The following is a 25200-nucleotide window of genomic DNA, read 5'->3' as shown; positions in this document are numbered from 1 at the left end:
ACAGGAAAGGGCTGGACTGTGAACATAACGTTTTTTAACATAACGAATTTAAATGAAAATTGACAAACATAGCCATTGTGGACATTTTAACACACGTATGTGTAAAGACGCCCCCACACGCCCATCTGCTGTACGCGCACACACGCTCAAATGATTGCTCACTTATGATGTGAATGCTCAGTATCACACACACATGATTTGTGAGGAATTGTGCCGTGGCTGAGCAATGTTAGCATGCCATGTGTTTTTTCATGTGTGAGCTCCGTGGGTCGGCTGCTGCTCTGCTCACTGGCCGCTGAGTCTGGTGCTGAAGTGCGCTGCGCTCTCCGCTGCGCTGCAGCCGCTGTTGCTGCAGGGGGAGCATCCGTCCACCACAGCCTGCAGTGTCGCGATGTGCGGCCGCCTCATACGTCTCTGTTCTGCTCCTTTTCAACATCTAATCCCCATTGGAAAGACCACCGAGGAACAATTCTATTAAGAGGGACGAGCTCCGTGTCGCAGGAGGGAGGTGAAACCGCGTCCACAGTGCGTCGTAACTGAGGTGAGCTGTGTTCATATGATTTCTCCCCCCTTTTTTCTGGAGAACTAATAAAAGGCCCCTCGGTGTCTTCAGCACGGCGTTTTCTAGAGGAACATTTCTTTCATTGTAGAAACGAAAAAAGCACGGATGATGGATTATTTGGAGCCAAACTACAGATAAAAATCTTTGCATAGACGTGTGTTTGGATGAGATGTGATTCAGTATAAGGAATGGAACCGAATCACGCCTTTGATTTGATTTGCATGATGTTTTCCTGCGGGCTCTGGTAGGCTAATAGGCCTGCTGTCTGCAGCCAGGTATTTCTGTTCTCATCTCCGGAGGATTGCTTTGTTACTGTCAGATATCTGTGATGTGTGAAGGTGTTGTGTAGGACGGAGGAGGTGGTGCAGATGGAGGCTCAGGGTCCTGAATCTAAAGGCGATGGTTCTGTCACGCGCACTTTGGGAGGGTCCCACGGAGTGTGTCTGTAGTATATCCACAGCACGTCTTCATCACACAGGCTCCCTTTTTCAGATTAATTGATAACAGCAGCACTGACACAGCACGAGGTTTTATTCCGGTTGGGTTAGGCTTCATCACCTGGATGCTCTCTGGTTATGTCCGAGGTTTGTTACACCATCGCTGCTAATTATCATTCACGTGATATGTAAATCCACCTGAAAGGATGGAGGACTGGGTGCAGCCATTATGAGGACTGAAGACTGTAATTAAGTGTCTATAAACTCAGATTGTATGTGAATTATAATTATATTTTTCTTATATTCGTCAAAGAGTTTGGTTCAAATTCGTCTTCGTTAATTGATTGGACTGGTCAATAATGCATATTTATAGGCTAGTCTTATCTGGGAGATATGTTCACACAGTGGTATGGCTTTACTTAGTTTAACCACTGTTTATTTTATGTCTATGTTTGATGTTATCAGTTAAAATGAGCATTGAATCCTCTGTTATTGAAGAAACTTCGTGGCTGTCACTGTTTAATCTTTGCATATTTCTCAGGCATAATTTAGGGTTAGTGAAAGGCCCTAGGTATGAATAAATATGTAGTCATACAGTATGTATAATTTGATGATTCGTCAATTGTATTTTGAGGATGTAAAATGTGATTTTTGAGGAAAAAAATTGAGAAAGAAAATGTTTTTTATTTTCTTCTTGTCTGTCTTTCTTTATTTTTTTCCTACAAGGGTGGACACATTAAACAGATATGACAATAATACCTAAACTGTGCCATGAGCAGAGTGGATAACAATCTAACACCATCACTGTGAGGCTGATTTTTGCTGAAAAACGCATTAAAAATTAATGTCCACATTTGGTACATTACTACAATTGAAGAAAAAAGAGCTTTTAACCAGAGAACCCAGAGAGGTCATTTCCCAGCAGAGATGCATAAGTGCACAGAGCAGCTTCCTGTGTATTGATTGATTTATTTATTTTTTGGTCACACCCAAATCATAGGCTAACCTACACAAGCAGCTAATGAAGCACCATATGGACACTAGATGTTTTCCTGTGATGATATTGTAAGCAACATGCACTTATTTGGACTGTAAACTGTCCCTTTATGTGTGTTTTTATTTTTCTTATATCCAGATGGGGAAGGCGTCTGCTCATTTCTGTGCCTGTCTACATGGTTTCTGGGGATGCAGATGCCTACAGAGGCTGCCCTTTCAATGACTGGATAGAGGCAGTGAGGTATGTTTCTCTAAAAATACTGGTAAATGGTTACGAGAAACTGTGGTGCAGTTCGATCAGCAGCAGTTCGTCGCTGTCGAGATTAGATCATGTGTGTGGTATTCAGAAGGACAATATGTCACATTGTGCCTCAGTAATTCAAACACACACACACACAGAGAGAGAGAGAGAGAGAGGTCTGTTTGTCACAGCTGGGAGAGAAAAAACCCATTGTGCTGAAAAAGTGAACCATCTGCTGTCAGTGAAGGTGAAAGCATGAGATAGAAAAGAAGAAAAAAGTAGTGGAGAAGAAGAAAGGAAAGAATGAAAAAACCTCCAGATGTGGCATTGACATGCAGATGCCACACATTGCAGAGCTGACTTTATTCTGCTCACTCAACAATATAATGTTAGGGTTGTTGTGTGTTTTGTCTGTGGCTGTATGTATATCTTGGAGGGAGGAACATGGGAATGTTTTGTGGAATGAAAAGCAGTTTTCTGGGTTTTCCCAGGAGGGATGGATATTATCTGTGCCCCTGATGGTTTTTTAAGCTATATTCAACCTCAACTAGTGGGGAAAGAGAGCGTAAACACACAGAAACACATCTGGCAGATGAGCTTTATTATCATACTGACCACATTTTTTTTGCCTCCAGTACATTACACATGCCATATAGAAAGTATAGTAGTCTAGTATATAGACAGTAGATCCCATATAGAGTGCCTTTCCTTTATCTAACCAATATTTCTACATCCAAGTGGAACCACCATAAATGGAGGGCATGGAGGCACAATGAATGAACTCTATGTACTTGTATCCGGTTTGTATCAGGTTTTTAGGATGCGGTCCCTGAGGAAGACAGTGTTGCTTGCCATCCTGGCATCGGTGGTGCTCGTGCTGGCTCTACTTCACTCATGGCCCACTCGAGCCTACACCACAGTGGACCTGTGGCAGCAACCAGGGCTTCTAGTAGAGAGGCATCTTGAGGAGAGATTCCAGGAACCAGACCACCAATTGAGCAATATCCCCTATCATGTGAGGGATAGCGTGGCAAGGTATGAGTGGCCTTTGTAAACCAGTAATTTATGTTTTTCATTTATTTCTGAATAGAACAGAAAAAATAATGATTGCATGTGTGTTTCTGTCCAGTTTGCTGGCACGTAATAGCTGCGTATGTGAAGGCGAAAGTGGAGGAGTAAACCTGCCGTTCACCCAACTCTTATTCCCGCGGGTGTCAGCTCACCCGCTGCACACTGCCTTTGAGGCCTCCGAGCTGGAGGAGATGAAGAGGAGACGGGCCAAAGAGTACAAGAGCTTTCAGAAGAGGTGAGCAGCAGAGATTTCCTTGTCAAATTATAATGTGTACTACTGGTGATTGATAAGTGTGTGGACTGGGATAGGAGCAGATGGATGTTACAGCTTTTGTTTTATAAGGAGACGAGGGTGATTCTATGGGATAGTGAAGAAGTGAAACATGGCGGAGAGAGCCTGGAAAACAAGTCCTGGAAGGACAGCCACTGTCACCACAACTGAGACCACTAACAAGATCCACAACATGATCTTAATAGATCAACCAAACACATTGGCAGAGACCTGAGTATCTACCAGAAACATGAACATAGCAAATAATCAAGGTGTCAGCTCGCTGGCTCCTCAAACAGGCTCAGTTCTCTTAAAGAGGCTGGAGCCTCTGGATCCTGACGCATGTCTACAGAAACCTCTAAACATGGATGAAACATGGCTCCAACACTTTTAGTTAAAAGAAAAGCCAAATCAGTGAGGTCTGGTCCAGGTAATGGTCTCACACACATCTCTGACACACCTGTGGAAAGATATCGAAGGGGATCCAGGTGCTCTTCCACCAAAACAATGGCCATGACTAACCTAGAAGTGATGGCATCCACCTGCCATATTGACCTGATTTAAGGACCTCAGTGAGTGACTTCTATCCTAAGGTGGAGGCAGAACTCAGTTGTAGCCATTGTGACAGTAAGGATGACATCATTGCAGACTTCTTCAACGAGGGGATCTGCTCCTCTTACTTATACTAAGTGTGACCATATAGTATGGAGATACATAAAAAAAATTTAAACATTCCTACCTTGGACCATTATATTGAACTGAACTGTGATTATCTTTTTTTACGCATAAAGTTCTTTTTGGGCCATCAGAGTCACTTTCTGCCTTAAAGGTAGGGTAGGAAATTTCATTCTGATGCACTTTTTGTTAAATTAGTGTAACTTCTCTTTACAATCCGATTTTTTACAATCCAATTAGTTTGGCAGTTTCGCTTTAAAACGAAGAATATTAATCAACTGTGGAAGCTATAAAAAGCTAAAAAGTCAGGCAATCCTACGAGGTGCCCCTGCGCGTAGAGTTGGCTGATTGTCACTCTCTTCCTGCTCTGCGCGCACCAGAGAGGTACGTGCATGATGGCCGAAGTCACAGACTGGTTGGGAGGCGTGGCTTTGGGGTGAACTCAGAGGGAACGGCGCGTGTGTTTACTTTCAAAATCTGGCTGACTCTCACCGAGTTTTTAAAATCTCCTACCCTACCTTTAAAAGAGTTGTCTGTTCATATTCTGTTCTTATCCACAATTGTGGGTATATTGCTCAGCTTCTTAATGCAAACCTTTTTTCCTCAGGTCAAAGACAGCTGCAGATGTACTCATTATTGCAGAGGCTAACAGTCCCTTACAGTATCCCACACAGGGGGTGGATGTCCGGCCCCTGAAAACAATCATCATCCCAGGTATGATGACAGTTCTGATTCTGCTTCATAGACAGTATCAGAGAGTACATCGAAAACTTAAAGAAAAATGCAATGAGCTGTAGCAACTAAGTCCATCACACTGTTCACTGTTTCCAGGCTTGGCTGTTCACAACCTTCCCAGAGACCATTACTCAGTAAGTGTTCCAGTTCGCCTGCCTTCATGTTTAGATCAGAGATACCCAGAGCGCTGTCACTCTTCCTGCTTTCCTTTCTCTCTCACTGCAGATAAACATCACTGCCACACTGGGAACCCTGAATGTGGCAGCAGAGGTGGACGCGGTGAGGATCAAAGGTGACGGCGAGATGCATATGACCATTTCCAGCAGCCTGCTGCCGAATTTGAACCGACAGTTGCAGTTTGTCACCTACACAAACACTCTGTTTAATCCCAGCACTGTGGACACTGGTAAGAGCACAAACACAAGCTGTCAGCTGATCTGAGCCTTTTTAGACTTACACTAAACTTTATTGATCCCTCTGGGATGACTCTCTCAGGATAATTAAGTCCAGCAGCTTTTATTTTTACTTTTAAAAATACAAAAAAATGTGCTAATGTGCTTCTTTGGATGAAATTATGAGATCCATAAGTGGAACCAGTCACATGTGAGTCTGAAACAGTTTGACCCAATTATATTTATCTAATTTGTTGTTGTTTGTTTTGTAGTGCAGTTTGAGACAGAGGGGCACCAAGCCGTTTTCAGCATCAAGATCCGTCATGGTGTTACACCCAAACTGTATAACACTGGATCCAAAGGAGGTACAGCAGCCGCAGCAGCACAGTACTCAGACATCACCACACAGAACACCATGACTGCTATTTCTGACGGCGCTCTTTCCTCCATCTGTTGTCTGCAGAGTACAATGTCAGTGCCCTGGTCACCATAGCAACAAAGACTTTCCTACGTTACGATAAGCTTCAAGATCTTATCGACAGCATCAGAAGATACTATCCCACAGTCACCATAGTAATCGCTGATGACAGCGAAAATCCCAAAACCATCTCCGGGCCTTACATCGAACATTACATCATGCCCTTTGGAAAGGTAGGGAAGCCTTTTAACTTCTCACTGCTGTTGCTGCTGTCCAAACCTCAACTTCCACATCTTTTGTCATAGGGGTGGTTTGCTGGACGAAACCTGGCCGTCTCCCAGGTGACCACGAAGTATGTCCTGTGGGTGGATGATGACTTCATTTTCACAGCCAACACCAAGCTGGAAAAGCTCGTGGACGTGTTAGAAAGGACCACGCTGGATCTGGTGAGGATTCGTTTGTAACAGGAGTAACAGACAGATGTTGCAATTGATTCAATGTGTGAGTGTGTGTGTGTCCAGGTGGGTGGTGCAGTGCGGGAGGCCACAGGTTATACTGCCACCTACAGACAGACCATCTCCATTGAGCCAGGAGAGGAGGATGGCGACTGTTTACACATGAGGAGAGGATTTCATCACGTCATCCAAGGCTTCCCAAACTGCGTTGTGACGGACGGTGTAATTAACTTCTTCTTGGCTCGCACAGACAAGGTTCAACAAGTCGGCTTCGACCCACGCCTCGCCAGGGTCGCTCACCTGGGTGAGTAGAAAACCAGAGACAGTTGTTTTTAGATTAAAGAGACAGATTCCCCCCGTGGAAGTGATCATCCTCACACAGTACAGTTTAGGAATTAAAAAAATAATTCATGCTTTATGACACAATTTTACATAAAAGTTGAAAAATCAATAAAGCATTGACAAAAGGTCAAAGGTCAGGTTCAGTGTAACATTGTAATGGTCCATGAACAGCAGCTTTAAAACAAAACCGCACTGAGAGAATTTTATTAATTTTTAATGACTCATTTCTTTCTTTAGTTATTAAGATAGCATCACACACTGTAATGATTTCTGCTCACCAATTATACTGTGGGAGTTTCTTATCAGTACATCCCAGCATCAAAGAGTACTTACATTTACTACATTTAATTTAAATCAATATCTGTGTAATTTTAGTGAAGAAGCTTTATTAGCTTTATTTTACAAACTACTTGCCATAAATGTTTCATTGAATGTGACAATTCAAAATGTTTAGTTTTTAGTTTTTTTGGAAATGACCAAAAAACTTTGATTTATTCCAAAAATATTAACACTATATAATTAAAAATGGAAACACAAAACCAAGCAAACTATAAAATACATAAAACTATTGTAAAATATATAAAAAGACACCATAAAGTCTATTAAATTTAGAATTTAGAAGTGACATGAAATTTAATTTAAGTTATTAAAGTTGAATCTCTGACTGTTATTGAATATTTCATGTATTTTCCTGGACTGCTTTGTCTTTTTTCAGAGTTTTTCATTGATGGCCTGGGCTCTCTCCATGTGGGCTCCTGTGACGATGTCATTGTCAATCATGCATCCAAGATCAAACTCCCCTGGGTCAGCCAGTCAGAGAGCGACAAAACGTATGCCAAGTTCCGTTACCCATCAGCCTCCTCTGATGCCACACACACAAAAAACGGCCTCCTGTACTTCAAGAATCGATTTCAGTGTTTGACTCATAATTAGCTCTCCTCCTCCTCCTCCTCTCCCCGTGTTTTTAGGTTCCTCTGCTCCTCCTGAGTTGCCAAAGATGTTCTCCTCTGCCGCATCCTTTCAGATAAGATTTTAGATGGTTTGGTTTGCCCTTTCTTGTAAAAACCTTGAAAGTGTTTTCAGGCTTCAGCCATTAGAGCAGTATTAGCATGTTGTATCAGCATACAGCTCCACAGTGAGCTAAAGAAGACCTTTTATACAGCAGATCATCAGAAGCCTGTGTAGGAGGAAATCACAGTTTTATGTTGAATAATTGAGGGTTATAAAGGGATTATTTCTTGTCAAATCTTATCTGGCCTTTCATCCTTGAGTTGTTCGAACACAGACGAAGCTTTGGGGAAACCCAGCAGGTAGCATCTACACAGTCTGTGTCAGTCATTGTCATAATGTGTGTGGACGTGTTCTCCTTCAATTTGCACTAAACAAAAATAGACTGAGCTTGAAAAAGCAATAGTGAAGCCTGAGAAGGAGGACTGGAGACACAGAAAGGGACAATCCTGAACACTCAGAGCGAAGGTGTCACAAGTAGACTCTGATCATGTGAGGTACAGACGCCCTGTGCCTGACTGGTTGTGCCAAAGGTGGCTGCTGGCTTTGGAGTGTTTTCATTTGTTCTGTTGGGTCACCCGTCAGGAGAAAAACCTTTGGTCCCATCCCTGTGTGGTCACACCTGGTGTTACCTGAGCTGCTTTTTTTTTGGTCCTCTGCTGTTTGTCACGCTCCGGTTTCATCTTGGAGTGTTTGTGTCTGTGCACATGCTGCCTGAAAAGAATTGAATTGGATGAACCAAAGTGCATGTTTATTATCCGTCATTATAAAAAAGAATAAAATAAGGAGTCAAGTCTTCAAACAGTGTGACACAGTGAGCACTGAGTTCCTGTTTTTATACTGACGGATCCTCTTTGGAAGTTACTGCACAGTACAAGAGGCGATTCATAAGTTGGTGGCCTAAGGCAGAAGGAGACGAATTAAATGGCCCTCATGCATGTGCAGATTAACTCTTTCAGTGACTTTATGGGCTTTTCTATTTCACCTAATTAAAATTTGCAGCTCAGCACTGATAAACAACATCGGCCTCCCATCCAAGAATGTGAATTTAAACTTGTCCTGGACCGACACTATCCACCAGATTTGGCACTACCTCTTCCCCAAGACGATGAAGGAGCTGACTGGTCGCCATGTTGATGATGTCATGGCTGCTACGGGCAACTGGAAACCCAAGATGCTGAGTTGCACTAGAAAGGGATTCATATGCTCCACGACTGCTGGACTGAGAAGCCACAAACTTATAAATCAACACTTGATATGCCCATGCCTGAAGTGATGATGCTGTTCTTTTATACCATGGCCTGTAGATGGCGCTCTTGTATCACTGTATTGTTTCTTACTAACTAAACACGTTTTTAAATGTCATTTGTTTTTAGGACGAGGTGCCAGACATTTATCAACTGATTTACAAAAAAAAAAATCTTTATTTTGTTTTTAATTAGTTTTGGGGGTTTCCCCCACTTTGCTCACAAACATGAAATGTTCACTCTGTCGACAGGAGCAGGAAACTAACATCAGTGAAGACTTTTTTTGTGTAGTTGTATCTTTGTCTCATGTTAGACTTTGTAACTGAACGATAGCAAAACTGAAATTTTTTTTTACAGTGACGTTTGTTGTAACACACTGAAATATATGTTGCCTGCTTCACCCCCCCCCCCCAAAAAAAAGATAAAAGCATTTTTTATTTATTTATTTTAAGTTATTAAAATGTTCATGGAAAAAAAAACCTTCAAGTATTCTTCAAGGCATCGATGTCCAGCTCCTAAAACTATAAAACACTGAAACACTGGAGGAAATGTTGTCAATAAATTATTTTTTGCCTTGTTTTCACCGTGTCCTCATTTCAATGGGTCTTCCTGTAAACATTGTGACACTGGCTGGACTTATGTCCATATTACCTGTTTACTGTGTCATGTAAACATAGTTAGTTCTCCATGTTTGAAAAGGTCAGATGTTGATGTGATGACTGTCAGTGGTGACAACAACAGAAGCAATCTGTTTGGCTGAAGATGAGCAGTGACGGACAGCTGATCAAAACACCTTGTTATAAAAGTTAAGGTAGATGCATTTAGACAGTCGGGGCATAAACTTACTGGTGTGTTTATTTATATTATAGCTGATGTATTATTAAGTGTACAAGTACTCTGAAGAAAGGTGTAGTAAAGACTGGGCTAGAAAGACACGCTGAGAGAGGACATACACGTAGCAACATGAGTACTGGATAATAGATCGGGGAGGTGGACTGAGCAGAGGAGAGGATTTGATGTGTCTCACAGTCTGAGGGGCTGCAGGACAATCATGCAGAACAAAGGCCTTTTGTCCTTTGCTACCTGTTAATGTCTCAGTCTAAAAGTAAACATTTACCGCATTTAAAAAAAAACATTTTGCTAATCAAACAATCATTCACAATGTCAAAACCTTGGTTTAAAAGAAAGCAAACAATGAAGAGAACCTACCACTAGAGGGCAATATACACAAGCAGCTTCAAAGCTAAGACATGCATCATTACACGTCACAGCTCTCTCTCTCTCTCTCTCTCTCTCTCTGTGTGTGTGTGTATAAATAGCTATATACTCTTCAAAATGTGACTGAACAACAGCAGTTATACAAAGCTCGCAACCTTGGGGCCAAATCAGGCTCAAAACATGTGCGGCCCCTCCTACATATTATTATTCAAAATGAGTATAAGTCAGCATTTTGTGATTGTTTGTGTATAGAAAAATAACCAATAACCTCCCTCTGACTGTTAGTTGAGAAGTAGTATGTTAGTTCCTGCACACCGTGGGCATCTGTGGCTGCTGCAATTAAAAAGAGGCACTTAAATATTATATTATGCAAAAGTGGCCAACATGCAAAGCAAGAAGATAAACCAGTTAGTTTTTAATGGTGTGGAAAAAAATTGATCAGATTTAGGTGCAGCTGAGATTTTTATGGTTTCCTTCTGAAATTATTAAACAGTCCTGTAGTATCACACACACACACACACACAGGAAGTGCTTTATGCTGTAGAAGAGGTTTGCAGAAAAATCCGAACATCATTTGTCTTTGTGTGCATCCAGACAGGTTTTATTGATATTATCCCAAACAATTTATTTACATTCAAGATGACCGATGAGCACCTCTGTTTAATCTTTTTTCCCTTTTTCCTCTTTCTGATGACTGCGACGCTCGCTTTGTGTGAGTGTTTGGTCCAGATAACAGTGACAATGGCAGGGTTAAAATAGACCACCAGACCGGAAAACACAGCTATTTGCTACTCTGCAGGGAACACACAGATACACAGCTCGTCTGGATTCATGTCCCACAGTAGAATCTACAACCACTCGGCGACTTCAAGGATAAAGTTATATGAGGACACAGAGTAACGAGGATGGGTGCATCCGAGGATTTTAAATCTCTGTTCTCTGGTGGAGCTGGTCCCTTATGAAAAATAATATGCATTACAAAAATATCAATTAAGGAATTTTCAGTGGAAAGAGTACGAAATTTCTACATACAGAACATGAAGCTCGGCCTCCGCAGTGAGTTTAAACCATGCGTTCTAACGCCTCATCATTTAACAGAACACAATAAAAAGATCACATCCAGATTAGCCTCCACCATCATTATACTGAAAGGAAAACTCAGACATCATGTGACCACCTGCAGTGCTGACTGACCTCTCAGTCACAGCACTGCATCTCCAGCAAGGTGAAGTGAGTCCATGTGTTGTCATCGCAGGCTTATTACTGCTCGCACTCTTTCATCTGATCCAGGCTGTTTGGTGGTGCTGAATAAGTCCCAACGTCATTAACTGTTATCACCTGGAAACTGGCCGTTACACCCTGAGAGGAAACAAGCAAGTAAAAATGAGCCGTGAGCTTCAGGAGACAACACATCTGTGACTTCACCATGCTTCAGATAACTGTTTCAACTATTTAAGTCATTTAGATACAGAAAATTGTCGGAAAATTAGTTCCTTTAATGGCTGCTTGAGGCAGACTTAAATCTATCCATCCATTGACTTAACCCACTTTGTGCAGGGTCACAGGGGGGCTGGAGTCTGCCCCAGCTGTCAATGGAGGTGAGGTACACCTGGTGTACAGTAGGTCTTCAAAACTAATTCATCCTCATGAAGTCTAATGTAAAATGTCCAAGTTTGCAGCAGAAACACACATGTACAGCCTTGTACTAAAACAGTTTTACAGTTTGTACGTTTTTAAGTTTAAAATGTTGTAGGACTTGAATATAAATATATCTAAGGGCGTGCCTGCTTTGAGTGGGTGGTGAGTGCTGTCTCAGGTTGATGGTGTCACCTGCCCCCACTCACATCCATGTCAGGTGGAGCCAGGCACTGCACCAATGAGCTTCAAATCTGCTCTTCAAGAATCCTGTGGCTGATGTCACTTTAGGAATGACCCATCTTTATTTTCATTTTACTGTGTGTTCATTATACATAATGCTGAAGATTTAAAGTCTATTTTAATATATATTTATATATATATATTTTTCTACACTAAGACTGTATGAAAAAGTTTACATTAGTGCTCTAATCTAACTGATACTGAATTTAAACTTTTGCAACAATATCATTATGAAGCTAAAATATCATGTTATCCAGAGACAAACTTTTAACAAGAAAAGTCTGAGAAAGACAATTTTAGCCACAAAGGAAATTTGTGCAAACTAAACACAATGGAAAGAGTGGCGATCCAAAGACACAGAGAGGGAGCCAAGAGGACGAGAACAACTCTGTGGAATCAGGCCAGATCAGCACGTCTAATAATAAGAATAATAAGAGCGCAGTGATCAAACTATTTCCTCTGTTCGGTGGAAGTCTGAGTGAAAAAGAACACACAGAAACAACAACAGGATATTCAACAAAAGCAACCACAGAGTCATTTCCCCTCATCATCTGTGATCATGACAACAAGCAGGACCAGGCCGCAGAGATAACAGCTCCAATCTGCACCATTTAAAACACACAGTACAGTGATCACAGTAGAACTGATAACACTATCTACACAACCCGAGGAGAAAGGTGACATGAAGGTTAACCAAAGTCAGAAACCCTACTACTGTGATTTAAACACTGAGTGCATGCAAACATTAAATGAATAAAAACAGGAACCCTTCTGTGCCAAAGCATGTATTAACATTTATATAATGGTTTGCACTAAAACACAGGAGCCCCAGTGCAATCAGCTGTTCTGTGGAAAATCCAGAGTTGTGTGTTGATGGGAGAATAGTCTGAACAATGTCCCCAACAGAAAGACCTCAAAAAGTCTGTGAATATTTTTGCACACAACTTAATGATGAGGTGTTGACATATATCCAACAAACATGGTGGACGTACTATAGGTAACCCACACTTAGTCCCTTCAAGTTAAAACCAGGAGCATTAAAAGAACCTGTGCAGCAATCTGTGTGAAGTAAAGCGACTTCTACATTTCTACGTGTACCTAGTTATGTCAGAGCCTTTTCCCTGTTGTGTAGCAGAGGGCTGGTGTACCTGCAGGCTGTGATGGCTGCTGGCTGGCAGGCCGTTGGGCGTCCCGTGGTCTTGTCTCATCTCTGTGCACACACTGATCTGCTGGCTGGAGGACAGAGGAGAGTGAGCTGCTCCATGTGTTACAGCGCAGGGGTTAGAAACCTTCACACAGACAGAAATAAAGTAAATCAGGTGTAGGAGCAGTAGAAGTGGAGGCTTGTTTTATAAACATGATGGCGAGCACTACTGTGCACTCACCGCCTTCACGGCTGGGCTGTGCTGGGGAGAATGCAGAGAGGGCAGGGAGGTGTTGTAGGACAGCAGACAGGGCTGCTGACGTCTGTCCATGGACGCTGAGGAGTGAGGCCTCAGGCCAGATGCTGGCACAGCTGGAGGCTTCATGTTCCTGCCCAGGCTGTTTGACTTGTTTTCCCTGCGCTGGTACTCTATGGGGGACTGAAGTGCTGCAGAGGACAGGACAGGTCACATTACTCAGACACACCAACTCCTTAATCTGCAAATTTATTTAAAAAGAACAAAACACAGAGCTCTGGTACCGTTAAGGAAGTTCCTCTGAGTCTCTAGGATCTGCACCACATCATTCAACCAAGCTTGTTGTATTTCTGGAGATGATGCGTTCATGATGAAGCGTGTTATACTGCCATCAGTCCCCCGGGAGGTGAGGACCAGACAGCATGGGTCCTCCTCTGAGGGCTCCTCCACACCCAAGCAGCTGACCTACAGAGGTGTATAACATTAGGACGAAAAACTCTAAAGCAAATATCTACTAAAACACAGTCTTACTCTTACCTTTATGCTGTTTTTAAATGTGTACCCTGGCAAAGAGAAGCCTTTTTTCTTATCAATTGGCTCACTGAAGATGACCAACTGCTCAAACAGGAAGACCCGCCTCTCCCTGGCTCTGGACAGGATGCCGCCTTCCTGCTCGCTGACAGAGAAGGTATCCTGCTGGAGCAGCTTCCCCTGAGCTGTTATTTTCCCCTGAAACAGAATATATGTCACAACACACAGAAATTAACAAAGAACTTTTGTTAAAAAAAAAAAACTACAGCATTTTACCTCGAAACCTTGGAGCCTTCCCACATTCATCATATCATTACAGCGCTTTGGCACGAAACACATCACCTCCACCGCCCTCTGATGGAGGAGAGTCAGCCATAAGATTTTAGTGCACTAATAAAACAACGTCAGAGAAATGTTTATAATACAATGAGCATGTACCTGTAGCTCCTCAACATCCCTCCCAGCTTTGCTGTAGTACTTCAAGAAGTCCTGAGGGTGAGAGGAGAAAGTTAAGTTTAATAATAAAGAAAATTAATTCTAATCATTTGCTTTATCTCTGCTAATGAGCAGTTTACATTCATGTCTCTTCAGAATAATGTAGTGAAGATTTAAAAAGTTTAAATAAAAGTGACATTGACATTAGAATATCATCACAGCATCATCAGACAAAAGCTTTGTTATCATTACTGAATACTTGGCCAACAGTTTCTAACAAGTTGAGAATTTTTTGTCTTGCTGTTCCTGATATGTATTGATCGTAAGAATGGGATGATCCAAGGTTTCCGTGACTTTGAATTTTGACCAACCCTGCTTGATTTATAATGAATATAAAGGTAAACAATCAGTGCCCACAAAAGAAGAGTTTGAATGTGAAGTCTTGGTGTGTTGATGGTTGATACACAATAACCTTAATAATAGTGTTCTGAAATTATATTGAAACCTTTAGCAGCAGCTGATACTTCATGATCCTCTGAACGGGCTTGATGAGCAGGTCATTGAGCTGCAGTCTGTGACCCAACTGCTGCCTGAGGTCCTGTCGTGATACAAAAAGAAATGTGTTCAGACAAATACACCAGACTAAAGGAAAACTAAGGAGAGGATGAAGGCGGGCTCTCACCTCAAAGTAATTCTCTATGTACTCAGAGACGATGTGCTCTGACTTGGGTTTGTTCTGACAGTAAACCACGTACATGTGAAGACGTCGCTCCTGTAGGTTAAACAGAGAGAAGGCTCATCAGTTTTATTCCACATAATGTGTGTGTGACAGAGAAAATCTCATGTCTGAACCTCTCTGTGTCTCACTGTCATTGTGGTTTTTCTAGTGCAACAGATTTGCTTCAATAAGAACAGTTTAATTAGCTGTTCCTTTATTACATAAAGTAAACAGGGGCGTATTGATACTAAAATGTGCAGTCCAATAAAAAGCATTAACTCTTTCTTGATGCTTTAAAACACTGACTGTCATTAACTCATCTTGTTTGTGTTTCATGTTGACAGAAATGTGTTTTCACTTTGACATAGTCTTTTCCCCCCTCAAAAAAACTTAATAAGAGGGACTAAATACTTGTATAAAGCTCTGAGAACTGAGTTCATTCTCACACACAGCGTGGTCTCTGTGCAGTTTCTTTAGTCTTTAGTCAAACCTGAGTGATTACAAGAGCTTTTAATCTGCAGCTGCACCTGCAGACATCTGATCTACAAAACGAAAACACATCTGCATGGCTGCAGTCCAAGGCTTTACATCAGTGGGAGGGTGAAATGACTGGACTGAAAAACGTTCTCTCTGTCACACACACAAACACACAAACTTGTTTCTCACTGATCTGTAGACTCACATGTCTGATGAAGAGCTGGGCCAGGCTGTCTGGATCACCCACACATTTCTCCAGCTCTCCCAAGAAATAACTATGTGGCACAAGGCAGAGAAGGTCAGGCAGGAACTGTTATCCAGTCACATAAGAACACACACACACACACACACACACACACACACACACACACACACACACAGACAGGAAACAAACAACCACAGAGGACCTGACACATGCTAGACCGAGACAAAAATGAGAAGCTAAGAAAAAATAAACTTAGGAGATGATTCAAATTCACAGGAACTGAGAGGAGGGAACAGAAATGTCTGACTCACTCTTTATGCCAGTCATAGATCTGGTGGATGTTGCCAAACACAATCCTGTCCTTTCCTCTCATGTCATCTGGAACTCCCTGACTGGCCATGGTGGTCATGTAGCCCTGTGCAAACACACACATGCATCACCAATCACAGCAAAAGTGGGCTTGATGAGCATTTCGGTCAACTTATTCATGTTGTCATAAGAAGTGAGACATACCTGCACTATCAGTCCAAGATCTTCAACATACAACCTTTCAGTCTCTATCAGCTCGTTCAGAACATATCTGGAAGACAAACACATGATGAGTGTGTACAGTATCATTTAGGATCAGTCTGAATGAGCAGATAGCTATAACAATTTAGGAAAATGTGAACTGTCTGCTAATACAGAAACACTGTTTTTTGTCGTATTATCCACCTACAAACAACTTTAAACTTAATTAGCATGTTTGAATTGGCATTGGCAATTTTTTTGATCTAATCTAAGCTTCAGATCCTGGAGTGCCTTTACTTTGGATGCTTCTTTCATGAGTTCAGCACCTACATGCTCTTCTCTAAGGCGATGTTTCTCTCTTCCTCAGTGTCCACTGTAGCAGACCACTGGCTGCCGGAGTCATCGGTCACAGTACAGCTGTCTTCTCCTTGCAGAGTATTAATGCTGGATTTTTGACTCTAAAACACACAGACAAGACAAAACATGTAGCATGTTACGTAAGAGTGTGCGGTGTGATTTTTACTCAGTGATATTTATTTGTTTTAATCAAACACGTCTTCCACCACTGAAATGTGTTAAATCATCTTCAGCACCCATTGGCCCAGCCTCCGTGTAACAGGCCCTTTGTTCCTGTGCTGCTGAGGACACAGTGTGGAAGGTTAATAATGAGCAGCATGTCTGTTCATATAACATAGATGGAGGCAGGGAAACCTGTTATATAACATATATGACTGCTCACCTAAATGCAGTATAATCTAATGTGAATTTGACTGTAATCTTTTTGACATACTGTAGTCTCAACACATTTTGTCCTCTGCCTCAATGCACCAGACCCCTAATCCTTCTGTGGAATCAGAGCACATTTGTAGGTCAAATGTGCACTTTCTGTTTATCTTTTTTTCTCTTTTTTGCAATCTCACTCTTTCTGAGCTGTCTGTTCACGTCCACACATGGCAGACATCCTGCCCATGAAAATAGTCTGAGGCTGTCTCCTCTCAGCTTGGCTGCCGCTCTGAGTGCTTCCTTTTCCTAAATAGAGTGATTTCTTTTCACTTAACCGGGCATTAAAGGAATGTTTTTTTTAATGCGGTGAAACAATTGACACTGTATATAAACAGTAAATTGCAGGAACCAGAATACAAACAGCTAGCCGGGAGCACTCCAAACCATTACTGCTAACTCATCGTTGGAAAATGTTTGGAACGAGCAGGCATTTTTAAAAAGAAAAAATGTTTGGCAAGTGACAGCATGAGCAATCTGTTTAGCACATTTTCCACAGACACAAACTCCAACAAGTCTTGTCACTTCTCAATGTTGTCATCAAACTTAAAACTCATCTGTAACTGCACGTAGTTTCTGGTATTGGTCTGATTTTTTTGGGGACATGTGCATATTTATTATTGACAAAAAAATCTCATCTATAAAAGAGACAGTAAGACTCTTTAGAGACCAACTGACATCACAAGACTGAAATGTTAAGGGGTGAGAATAAATAAAAGCTTGCAGATGTTTAATGGGCCATTCTACTGAGCAAAGCTGAAAATGAGGCCAGTCATTTATCCAGTGAAACAATGCACAGTAATGTAATGTAACCTCTTATGTAAAGTTTTGAAACCTGACTCTCTCAGCGTTAGAGAGCTGTCCAACATATTTAGGCCTCATCTTCTTCTAATTTTGGCATTCGCATTTCACCCCCCACCCTGACCCTGATTCAGCCTGCTAAACACTGTTCAGCTTTTTTATTACTTCCAGATGTTCTCTACAAAAGCCCCCAGGATCCTATTCACAGATTACTTAGTACAGTGCAGGTTACTAGAAGAAGTTGTACTGAATGAAATATGCAGAAAATGTTCTTATTCGGGGCCTGCGATGGAGACGATGGAGTTGGTGAGCTGATTAAAGAATTACATATATAGTTCATGTATTCATACAACAAAATCTGTGCAAGCAAATGTTGAGCTGACACTGGTCAAGAGCCACAGGTTTATGTGGTAACACTGCCAAATAGTCAGTGCATACAAATAAATGTGTGTGTGTGGGTGTGTGTGTGTGCCACTATTAGCCTTTAATCCACCATAATTCAGATCTTTTTTGGACCTCTAGCTGAATGTGTTAAACTGCATCCATCTGCAACGTCAGGTCTCTTTGAAATTTTGCACCAATAGAATAGCAGAAAATAGAAGAGAGATGTTACTAGGCTCGGCGTGTCTCTGCCCTGCAGGAGGTCAGATAAGTAGCTCTGACAGGCCGGCTGTGAAGGAGAATATGCTGGTGGACTCAACAGGCCATCTTTCCACTCCTGTACACACAAATAAACAGCCATTAGGAAAGAGTACATCACATGTTACCTCAAGAATGTAAATGAAGCTCGTATGTCGGTCTTAAAGTCTCACCGTGTCTCCACAGGGGAGGATGGTGTAGTTATCGTGCGGTTCCTGAGGCCTCTGCTGAGCCTCACTGTGGGAAAGGAGCGATGGCGGTTGCCTCTCGTCTGACCTGTACATCTGCTTCTCAGCTTTTCCCACTCCACCTCTGGCATCAGAGCTCAGCTTGCGGACGGGATTGGTGAGCCATTTTTTCAGGGCGCTGACAGGGTGCCGGGATCCTCCAGACGACGAGTGTGAGCAGGGGCTGGAGCTGCCTGAGGGCTGGTGAGGCACAGAGCCCGGTGATGGAGTGATGCTGCTGTCATTGCAAGCCACAGAGTACGACTCCGCTACAGACAGAAAGAGGGGGGAGAGGATTGAGATACAGCAGCTAATTGAAGGGTATATCCTCTCAGGTCAGAAGTTGCAGACAGTTTCTACACAAAAATGCTGTTCAATTTCCTGTGTTAAGCCCCAACTGTAACATTAGAAGCTGCAGCTACTGTACTTATTGGTCCTAAATTATTATAAATGCAAAACCAGGTCTGTTCTCACGAGAACAGACTCAATCATCTAACTGGAAATTATAGACAGCTTGACTTCATTATCTTTCAATGTCAAAAGTAAATGTCATTCAATCAAAACTAAATGTCAATAACAAAACTATTGTGCTTCTGCATCTTATTCAGCACCATGTGCTGATTTGTAAAAAAACGTTACACATTCTGCACTAAGCACAGATTTCCGATGAAAAAAAAACTTTTGTGGCTTTCCTATGACCTAAAGTCAGTCTGCACTAAACCACCTCGGACAGTTGGACCAGAACCAGAGAAGATACCCAGAACACCACAGCTGGATTTTATTTCCAGCTTTAATGGAAACTGGTATCTAAACCTCAACCACACTGTTACAATCAGGCACCCTAACATTAACATTTCACTGCTTTCTGCTGATCACAGCAGAGTGGGATCGTTCAGGAGCCCCATTTTGTCATTTTGGACTCTTCCCAGAAGCCACTATTCCCCGTCAGCACATTTATGTAAGCTGTAATCACAATAACAAGCTTTCAAGAAGCCAGTGAAAATCTGGGTCAGCCATTTGCCAAAACTGTCTGATACAGCCATTAAACAGGACACCATGCTGACAGTAAAATATGACATTATGTGGTTTTCTTCCTGCGTTAATGGGAAAAACTGACTGATTGCCAAATACAAAGACAACAAAATATGCATTTAAAGAAGACCGCATGTGATAATACATTGGTACTCATCAAGACACAAACTCATTTATGTAATGGGCTGATTTAGAGGGAAGAGAGGAGGGTTGAAGTAGGTGTGTGTCTGTGCGGGCCCTTGGGGGCAGCAGATGGACTGAGGAAGAGTTTGTTTATCTTCCAAATTTCTTATCATCAGTCATGCTTTGCAAAAAAAAACAATTAACCGTGTGTAGAAAAGAAGGAGAAACAACAATGGGCAATGTGAAGTTTAGAAGATTAACTGCAAAAGATGCAGAAGAAAAATACAGCTGCAAGACATCTGTGAAGATGTAGCAGCTCAGTGAGGTTATACAGAGGTGATGATGACATGCTGGCATGCTAGGAGGCTCACGTTGACAATACCAACAAGCTGATGATTTGCAGGCATTACATTTTAGAGCGCACACTGTCTTGAGTGTGATCATTAGTTATGCGAGAATTGGATGTTTCAGTATTTTTCATAATAATAATAAAAAAATAATTACTGGAGAAAATAAAGTTTTGACCAAATGATGCCACTAAGTCAAAGTCAGCTTAATAAAAGAATAATTAAAGAATAATTAAGGGAACTACATTTCATTAAAATATGTTTCTTCTGTTAAGAAACACGAGTCAGCTGTGAAGACAACATAGAGCTTAAAATATAAATGGGTAATCCTTACAATAAAAAAGTGAGACAGTAAGTTAAATCTGTCTCACTACATTCAGTCTATTGTAAATGTTTTACTTTTCCCTTTTCCACAGCAGTCATTTGACTCAATATAAAAAACAATCCAAACTGTCAGAGCAGCTTTTCCAACAAGGTCAGCTCATCTCTGTTGAATCCAACAAGAGTTCATAAAATCATACAGGCATATTCTCTGCATGCAGTAACTCTAAGCACAGGCCATCTGTTCTCCATGTTTTTATCAAGATCAGGTCCTACAGAAACACGTCATCCATTTCACCATCTGTTGACATGGACACCTGACTGCAGGTTTTCCTGCAGAGCTGACCCTTAATGGTGTGTGATGGTCACTCTGACATTCAAACTACGGCTGAGTGGAGCGCCTCAGCTGTCATGTTTGTTTGAAATGGTTATGTAACGTGTCACTTTCCCATGGAGCAACAGCTGGACCACCATCCGGACTGTGGTGTCAGGCCTGCACACAGGCACGCACAACCGCAAGCGGGCTTCTGATAATAAACATTTTTGTCTTCATCGTTAATTAATAGTAAATAATCAAATGTTATTAAAACATTTTTTGTGATCCTGGTTGGATTTAAGTGCAACACACATTCTCCTCTTAGATTGATGGATGGATTAAAGGTTGGAGGGGTTTGACTCTTTCTGTAACCACAGTGGCCCAGACGGCTTGCCCAGATGAAATGAGATGGCAGAAAATGGGACTAAATCATTAACAAGAGCCAGTCTCTCTGACAGTAATCCTGTCTCCTGCACCGAACACTACAACATGTGCTGCACAGTTTTATACTGAATCAGTAATGAGCCAGCATTTCTCTGGTCTGGAGGCAAGTCCTCTAAGTGCCTGTACATTTTACTTTATAATTCTTCCTAAATGGAGGATATATTGTCATGCATTTTATAATGTCTTACATGTTTATGTATATCAAAAAATCTTTATACTATGTGAATGATCAATGTTTATGTAATGAGAGTGTATCTGTGACCGTGCAGCCCTGATCATAGGGAGGGTGTGTTGATTTCATGACCTACTTTACAATGTGGGAAATGTTCCTGAGACGTGTTTTGTCTCTCTGTCATGGTTATTTTAAGCCTGATTAAACCTTTGCACGTTACATGCGCGACCATCATTGGTGTCACATGATTGTTGTCTGTGCTGCATATCACATACACATAGACGGATCAAAATTATCTTTACTGCAGTCAAATAAAACTTGCTTTGCTGTCATTACCAGATCAGCAACTCTAGTGTTGTTTACGATTCTGAGGATACAGCGGACAGACAGATTTGTAGTAACAAACAAACACACACATAAACACACATATACTGTATGTCATCTTCCCTGATGCACATCAGACCTGAAGAGAGGATTACAGAGAATATACATGATACATGAGACATATGATTTGATCTGGGGGGAAAGGGTTAAAAAATTTACAGAAAAGTGACACTTTACAATGTTGCTACTGCAGCAGACAGCTTGCTTCAGTTATTGATTGTTATCCTAACCATTACTTCTACTTGATATTCGTTGATATTCTATTCCTAAATGTCAGTCATGTGGTTCACCGACAGTATTCCAACAAAACACACAGCCACCAAACAGCAAAGTGCAAGATGGCTGAGGTGATATGTAGGCTACTTTATGCAGTCTGTGGAATCAGACACTTTTGTGCTTGTTAGTCACTGTGTGTTTACTTCTTCACATACTGGCAGTGATGACCTCACACACACTGGTGGGTTAATGGACCGCTAGTCACAGCTAGAATGATGTATGTGCAATGACATGATGAGACTGGTGGAAGGACTTTTAAGATTTCAAAGCACATTTCCCAAAGATAGTTTATCTTGGAGGTGTTTCTCTCAGTTTATAAATAGGTCTTGGACAGAAGGAAAAAAGTCAGCAAGAGAAGGAAAGAAGAAACCTCCACACCAGACAAGAAGTGCACTTGAAAGTTTTACCTAACAACTACAGAAGTGACGAGGTACAAAAAAAGAGGCAGATGAGATTAAAAAAAGCCTATTGTGACTTCTTTTTATAAATTTAAAGCAAACTCATCCAGACCCACTGACAGATATTTTTAGAAGTAAAAACACTCATTCTTTTCTTAAGTGTTGTGAAGAAAGGTGAGAAAGTAATGGATCTCAACACAAGGCTGTTTTCATTTTCACATTTCACAGGTTTATTTGCAGGGCTTGTCAGAGCAGTGCAGCTCAGAGAGGAGCTGTCCTGTAATCACTCCCCAAACAACTGGAACAACAGAGGATTTAAGGGTCGGGGCAGTAATGGGACATGATTGTGCATCTGTGCATGTGTGTGTGTGCATGTTTACAGCTGCCTTTAGTCTGAAGCAGGGAAATCAATTCTATACAGAGCAGCAGCAAACAGGCATCTAATATAAGAAAAGTGACTGTGCAGCAGAAACAAAAACAAAAACAGCCGTTCTGCTCTGAAGCCCATCCACCATCCATGTCCTGTAATACAGAGTCAATGAGGGGGCTGGAGTCTAGCTATTTATGGCCAAGTCAGAACGATCACTGAAAGAAATACTAAAATACTAAATGTCAGTGAGTTATAATTAGAATAGACTGTGTGACTCGAAAGTGAAAATGTGTTACTAAACCAATGCTTCCATCTGTTCTTCTGCTATGTGCCTCATAAACCATGTTTCTGATTTTCTGGAAATCAAGGAAAAAATGTAAGAGTGACTAAGTGTGTGTGTGTTTTATAACTACAAGAAGGTCCAGAATGGAACAGTGACTCATTGACTCTTGTGTATCCATGATTTATTGATCAGTAGAACACTCAGAGACACTGTAATTCATATGTGGCTGTTGATATTAGTAACCTCCATGTTAAAATGTCCTAAATTACAGCAGGACTTAACATATTTATAGCCTGATGTAAAAATTGTTTTAGTCTGTTCATTTTTTTGAGTTAGGTGGAGTCAGATGCAAAGTTGGAAATGGTCAAAGCCTAATACACTGAACCTCAACATCTGGGGGTTTCATCTGTCCTTATTAACAGTCCGTAAGTCGTCACTTCACACTTTAAGATCGGTCCAGCTAAGGAGCGAAGTCGAGGTCACAGCTCGTCGACAATGTATTCACAACCCAGAGCTTTCCAGATGGCAACATCAGCAAACTGAAACAGCTCCTAAAGCATCAGCACTACCGGATATGTCCGTACACTAACACTGTATCAGAAGAACGCATGCCTCTCAAATTCATACACTCACTTAATGAGGTTAGATGTCCTTAATAAGGGCTGTGGTTAACACAAGCTCAAGAGATATTTCATATTATTTTTCACAAACAAAATATAAATGTCCTATTTGTTATTTTATTTTTATAAACTATGACATGCTTTTTGTGCAAGAGTTAAATCTGCTGACCAACAACTGTATAGCTCCTTTACTTATCCTTTCACCTGTGGTGATTGAATTTAGGCATCAGAAACTGAAGATTGCTGTTGGTTTATAAGGTTTATCTTGCTGATCAACACTCATATGTAAATTCCACTTAATGCTCATTTAGAACCTGTGAGACCGTGAGAGTGCATCATTAAGAGTCTGCAGCATCGTCCGCTGGAAGCCACAAAACAACCTGATTTGTCAAACATGCAGAGGAGAGTTCTACAAGAAAATCCACAGTCACACAGCTTTTTAGCGGCTATCCTCCTGCTGATGAGCTTCTACGTACCTCTGGCTTGGACAAAGCAGCAGCCACATTTGCTGAGTAGTTTTCTGAACAGGTACTGACACCCACACCCTCGCTGGTGGTGACCCCCTCTCATGGTGATCCACTTCTACTGCTAGACTTCAAACCATCGCAAGCACGCATATTGCTGGACACACACACACACACATTAGCACATACACACACTATTCCTGAGGTGAATCCCAGAGCAGGAGTTGTGAAGAAAAGTGTAAAGAGAGCTCCACAGTCATAGTCGAAACCTGAGCATAAAAACCCCTGAGAAAAAAAAGCTGTTACTATCCCATCATGTGACAGCAAACAGCAGCAGGGCAGAACGGCAGTCCTGCACTCGTCTCACGACCCTCTCTGTGTGGGCAAAGATTAACAGAGGGACCAAAACTAAATGCGGGAGTGAGAAAGAGAGACAGGGAAAGGGAGGGGCTGTAATGAGGGAAGGGATGGTAGCTGTACTGCTGTGCAAGCATCTGTTTCCCAGTCCCCTCATTCCTCCTCCCTCCCCTTCCTCACGCTCAGCCCACTGACTTCACACCTCCCTCATCAGCCTCCCCTCTCAGCGTTCACTCTTTAGGTTACCGTGATCGCATGAGGAATTAAATAAGCTGCAATTGTTTTAAGTCAGCATTAACTCAGAGCTACACTGTGATATATAGAACCACCACCATGGTAGACTTGCACCAAAAACATCTGTTCCTTTGCCCTTCATCTGTACAGCAAGCTAAATTAGTAAAACCTCAAAACGGGGATTTCACATGCTGCGCATGCTGTAATAAGCAAAGACTCAAGAACACACAACCAGCTGCAGATGTGCAGTCACAGCAAGAACCCAAAATTGTGTATTTTATGTCAGAAGAAAAACAGCCTGTGTGTTCTACTCAACCTAAAACATCTAAAGTGAGAAAACAAATAGAAAAGCAAGGCTGTGAGGCAGTTCATCTGCATGTGACTAACACT

General features: G+C 41.7%; 2 protein-coding genes across 3 annotated transcripts; one reads left to right on the top strand and one right to left on the bottom strand.

The window, feature by feature from the left end:
- The first annotated feature begins 174 nt into the window (after positions 1–174).
- On the top strand, positions 175–9279 carry b4galnt1b (beta-1,4-N-acetyl-galactosaminyl transferase 1b). Its single transcript, XM_028406104.1, has 12 exons — positions 175–541; positions 2135–2236; positions 3048–3271; positions 3366–3542; positions 4861–4967; positions 5085–5122; positions 5214–5394; positions 5653–5745; positions 5844–6031; positions 6104–6244; positions 6320–6557; positions 7311–9279. Exons 3-12 carry the CDS (start codon positions 3057–3059, stop codon positions 7526–7528), a joined length of 1596 nt encoding a protein of 531 aa, XP_028261905.1. The 5' UTR covers positions 175–541; positions 2135–2236; positions 3048–3056; the 3' UTR covers positions 7529–9279.
- Positions 9280–10647: 1368 nt separating this feature from the next.
- Positions 10648–24593, bottom strand: LOC114436626 (rho guanine nucleotide exchange factor 25-like). Of its 2 annotated transcripts, none has more exons than XM_028407008.1 (16): positions 24232–24593; positions 18616–18938; positions 18417–18521; positions 16553–16680; positions 16226–16292; positions 16024–16127; positions 15713–15782; positions 14995–15084; positions 14818–14910; positions 14316–14366; positions 14154–14231; positions 13884–14075; positions 13631–13811; positions 13332–13537; positions 13095–13235; positions 10648–11427 (listed from the first exon to the last, which is right to left on the bottom strand). In XM_028407008.1, the coding sequence occupies exons 1-16, from the start codon at positions 24323–24325 to the stop codon at positions 11329–11331; spliced, it is 2022 nt and encodes a 673-aa protein (XP_028262809.1). In that variant the 5' UTR covers positions 24326–24593; the 3' UTR covers positions 10648–11328. The 2 variants fall into 2 exon arrangements, with proteins under 2 accessions (XP_028262809.1, XP_028262810.1); XM_028407009.1 differs by having other exon boundaries at positions 13095–13179.
- Between the last annotated feature and the right edge of the window lie 607 nt (positions 24594–25200).

This window comes from Parambassis ranga, chromosome 5 (assembly GCF_900634625.1).
Source record: "Parambassis ranga chromosome 5, fParRan2.1, whole genome shotgun sequence".
NCBI classification, from domain to species: domain Eukaryota; kingdom Metazoa; phylum Chordata; class Actinopteri; family Ambassidae; genus Parambassis; species Parambassis ranga.
The sequence above is the reverse complement of the archived record's forward strand: the minus strand, read 5'-3'. Positions and strand labels throughout refer to the sequence as shown.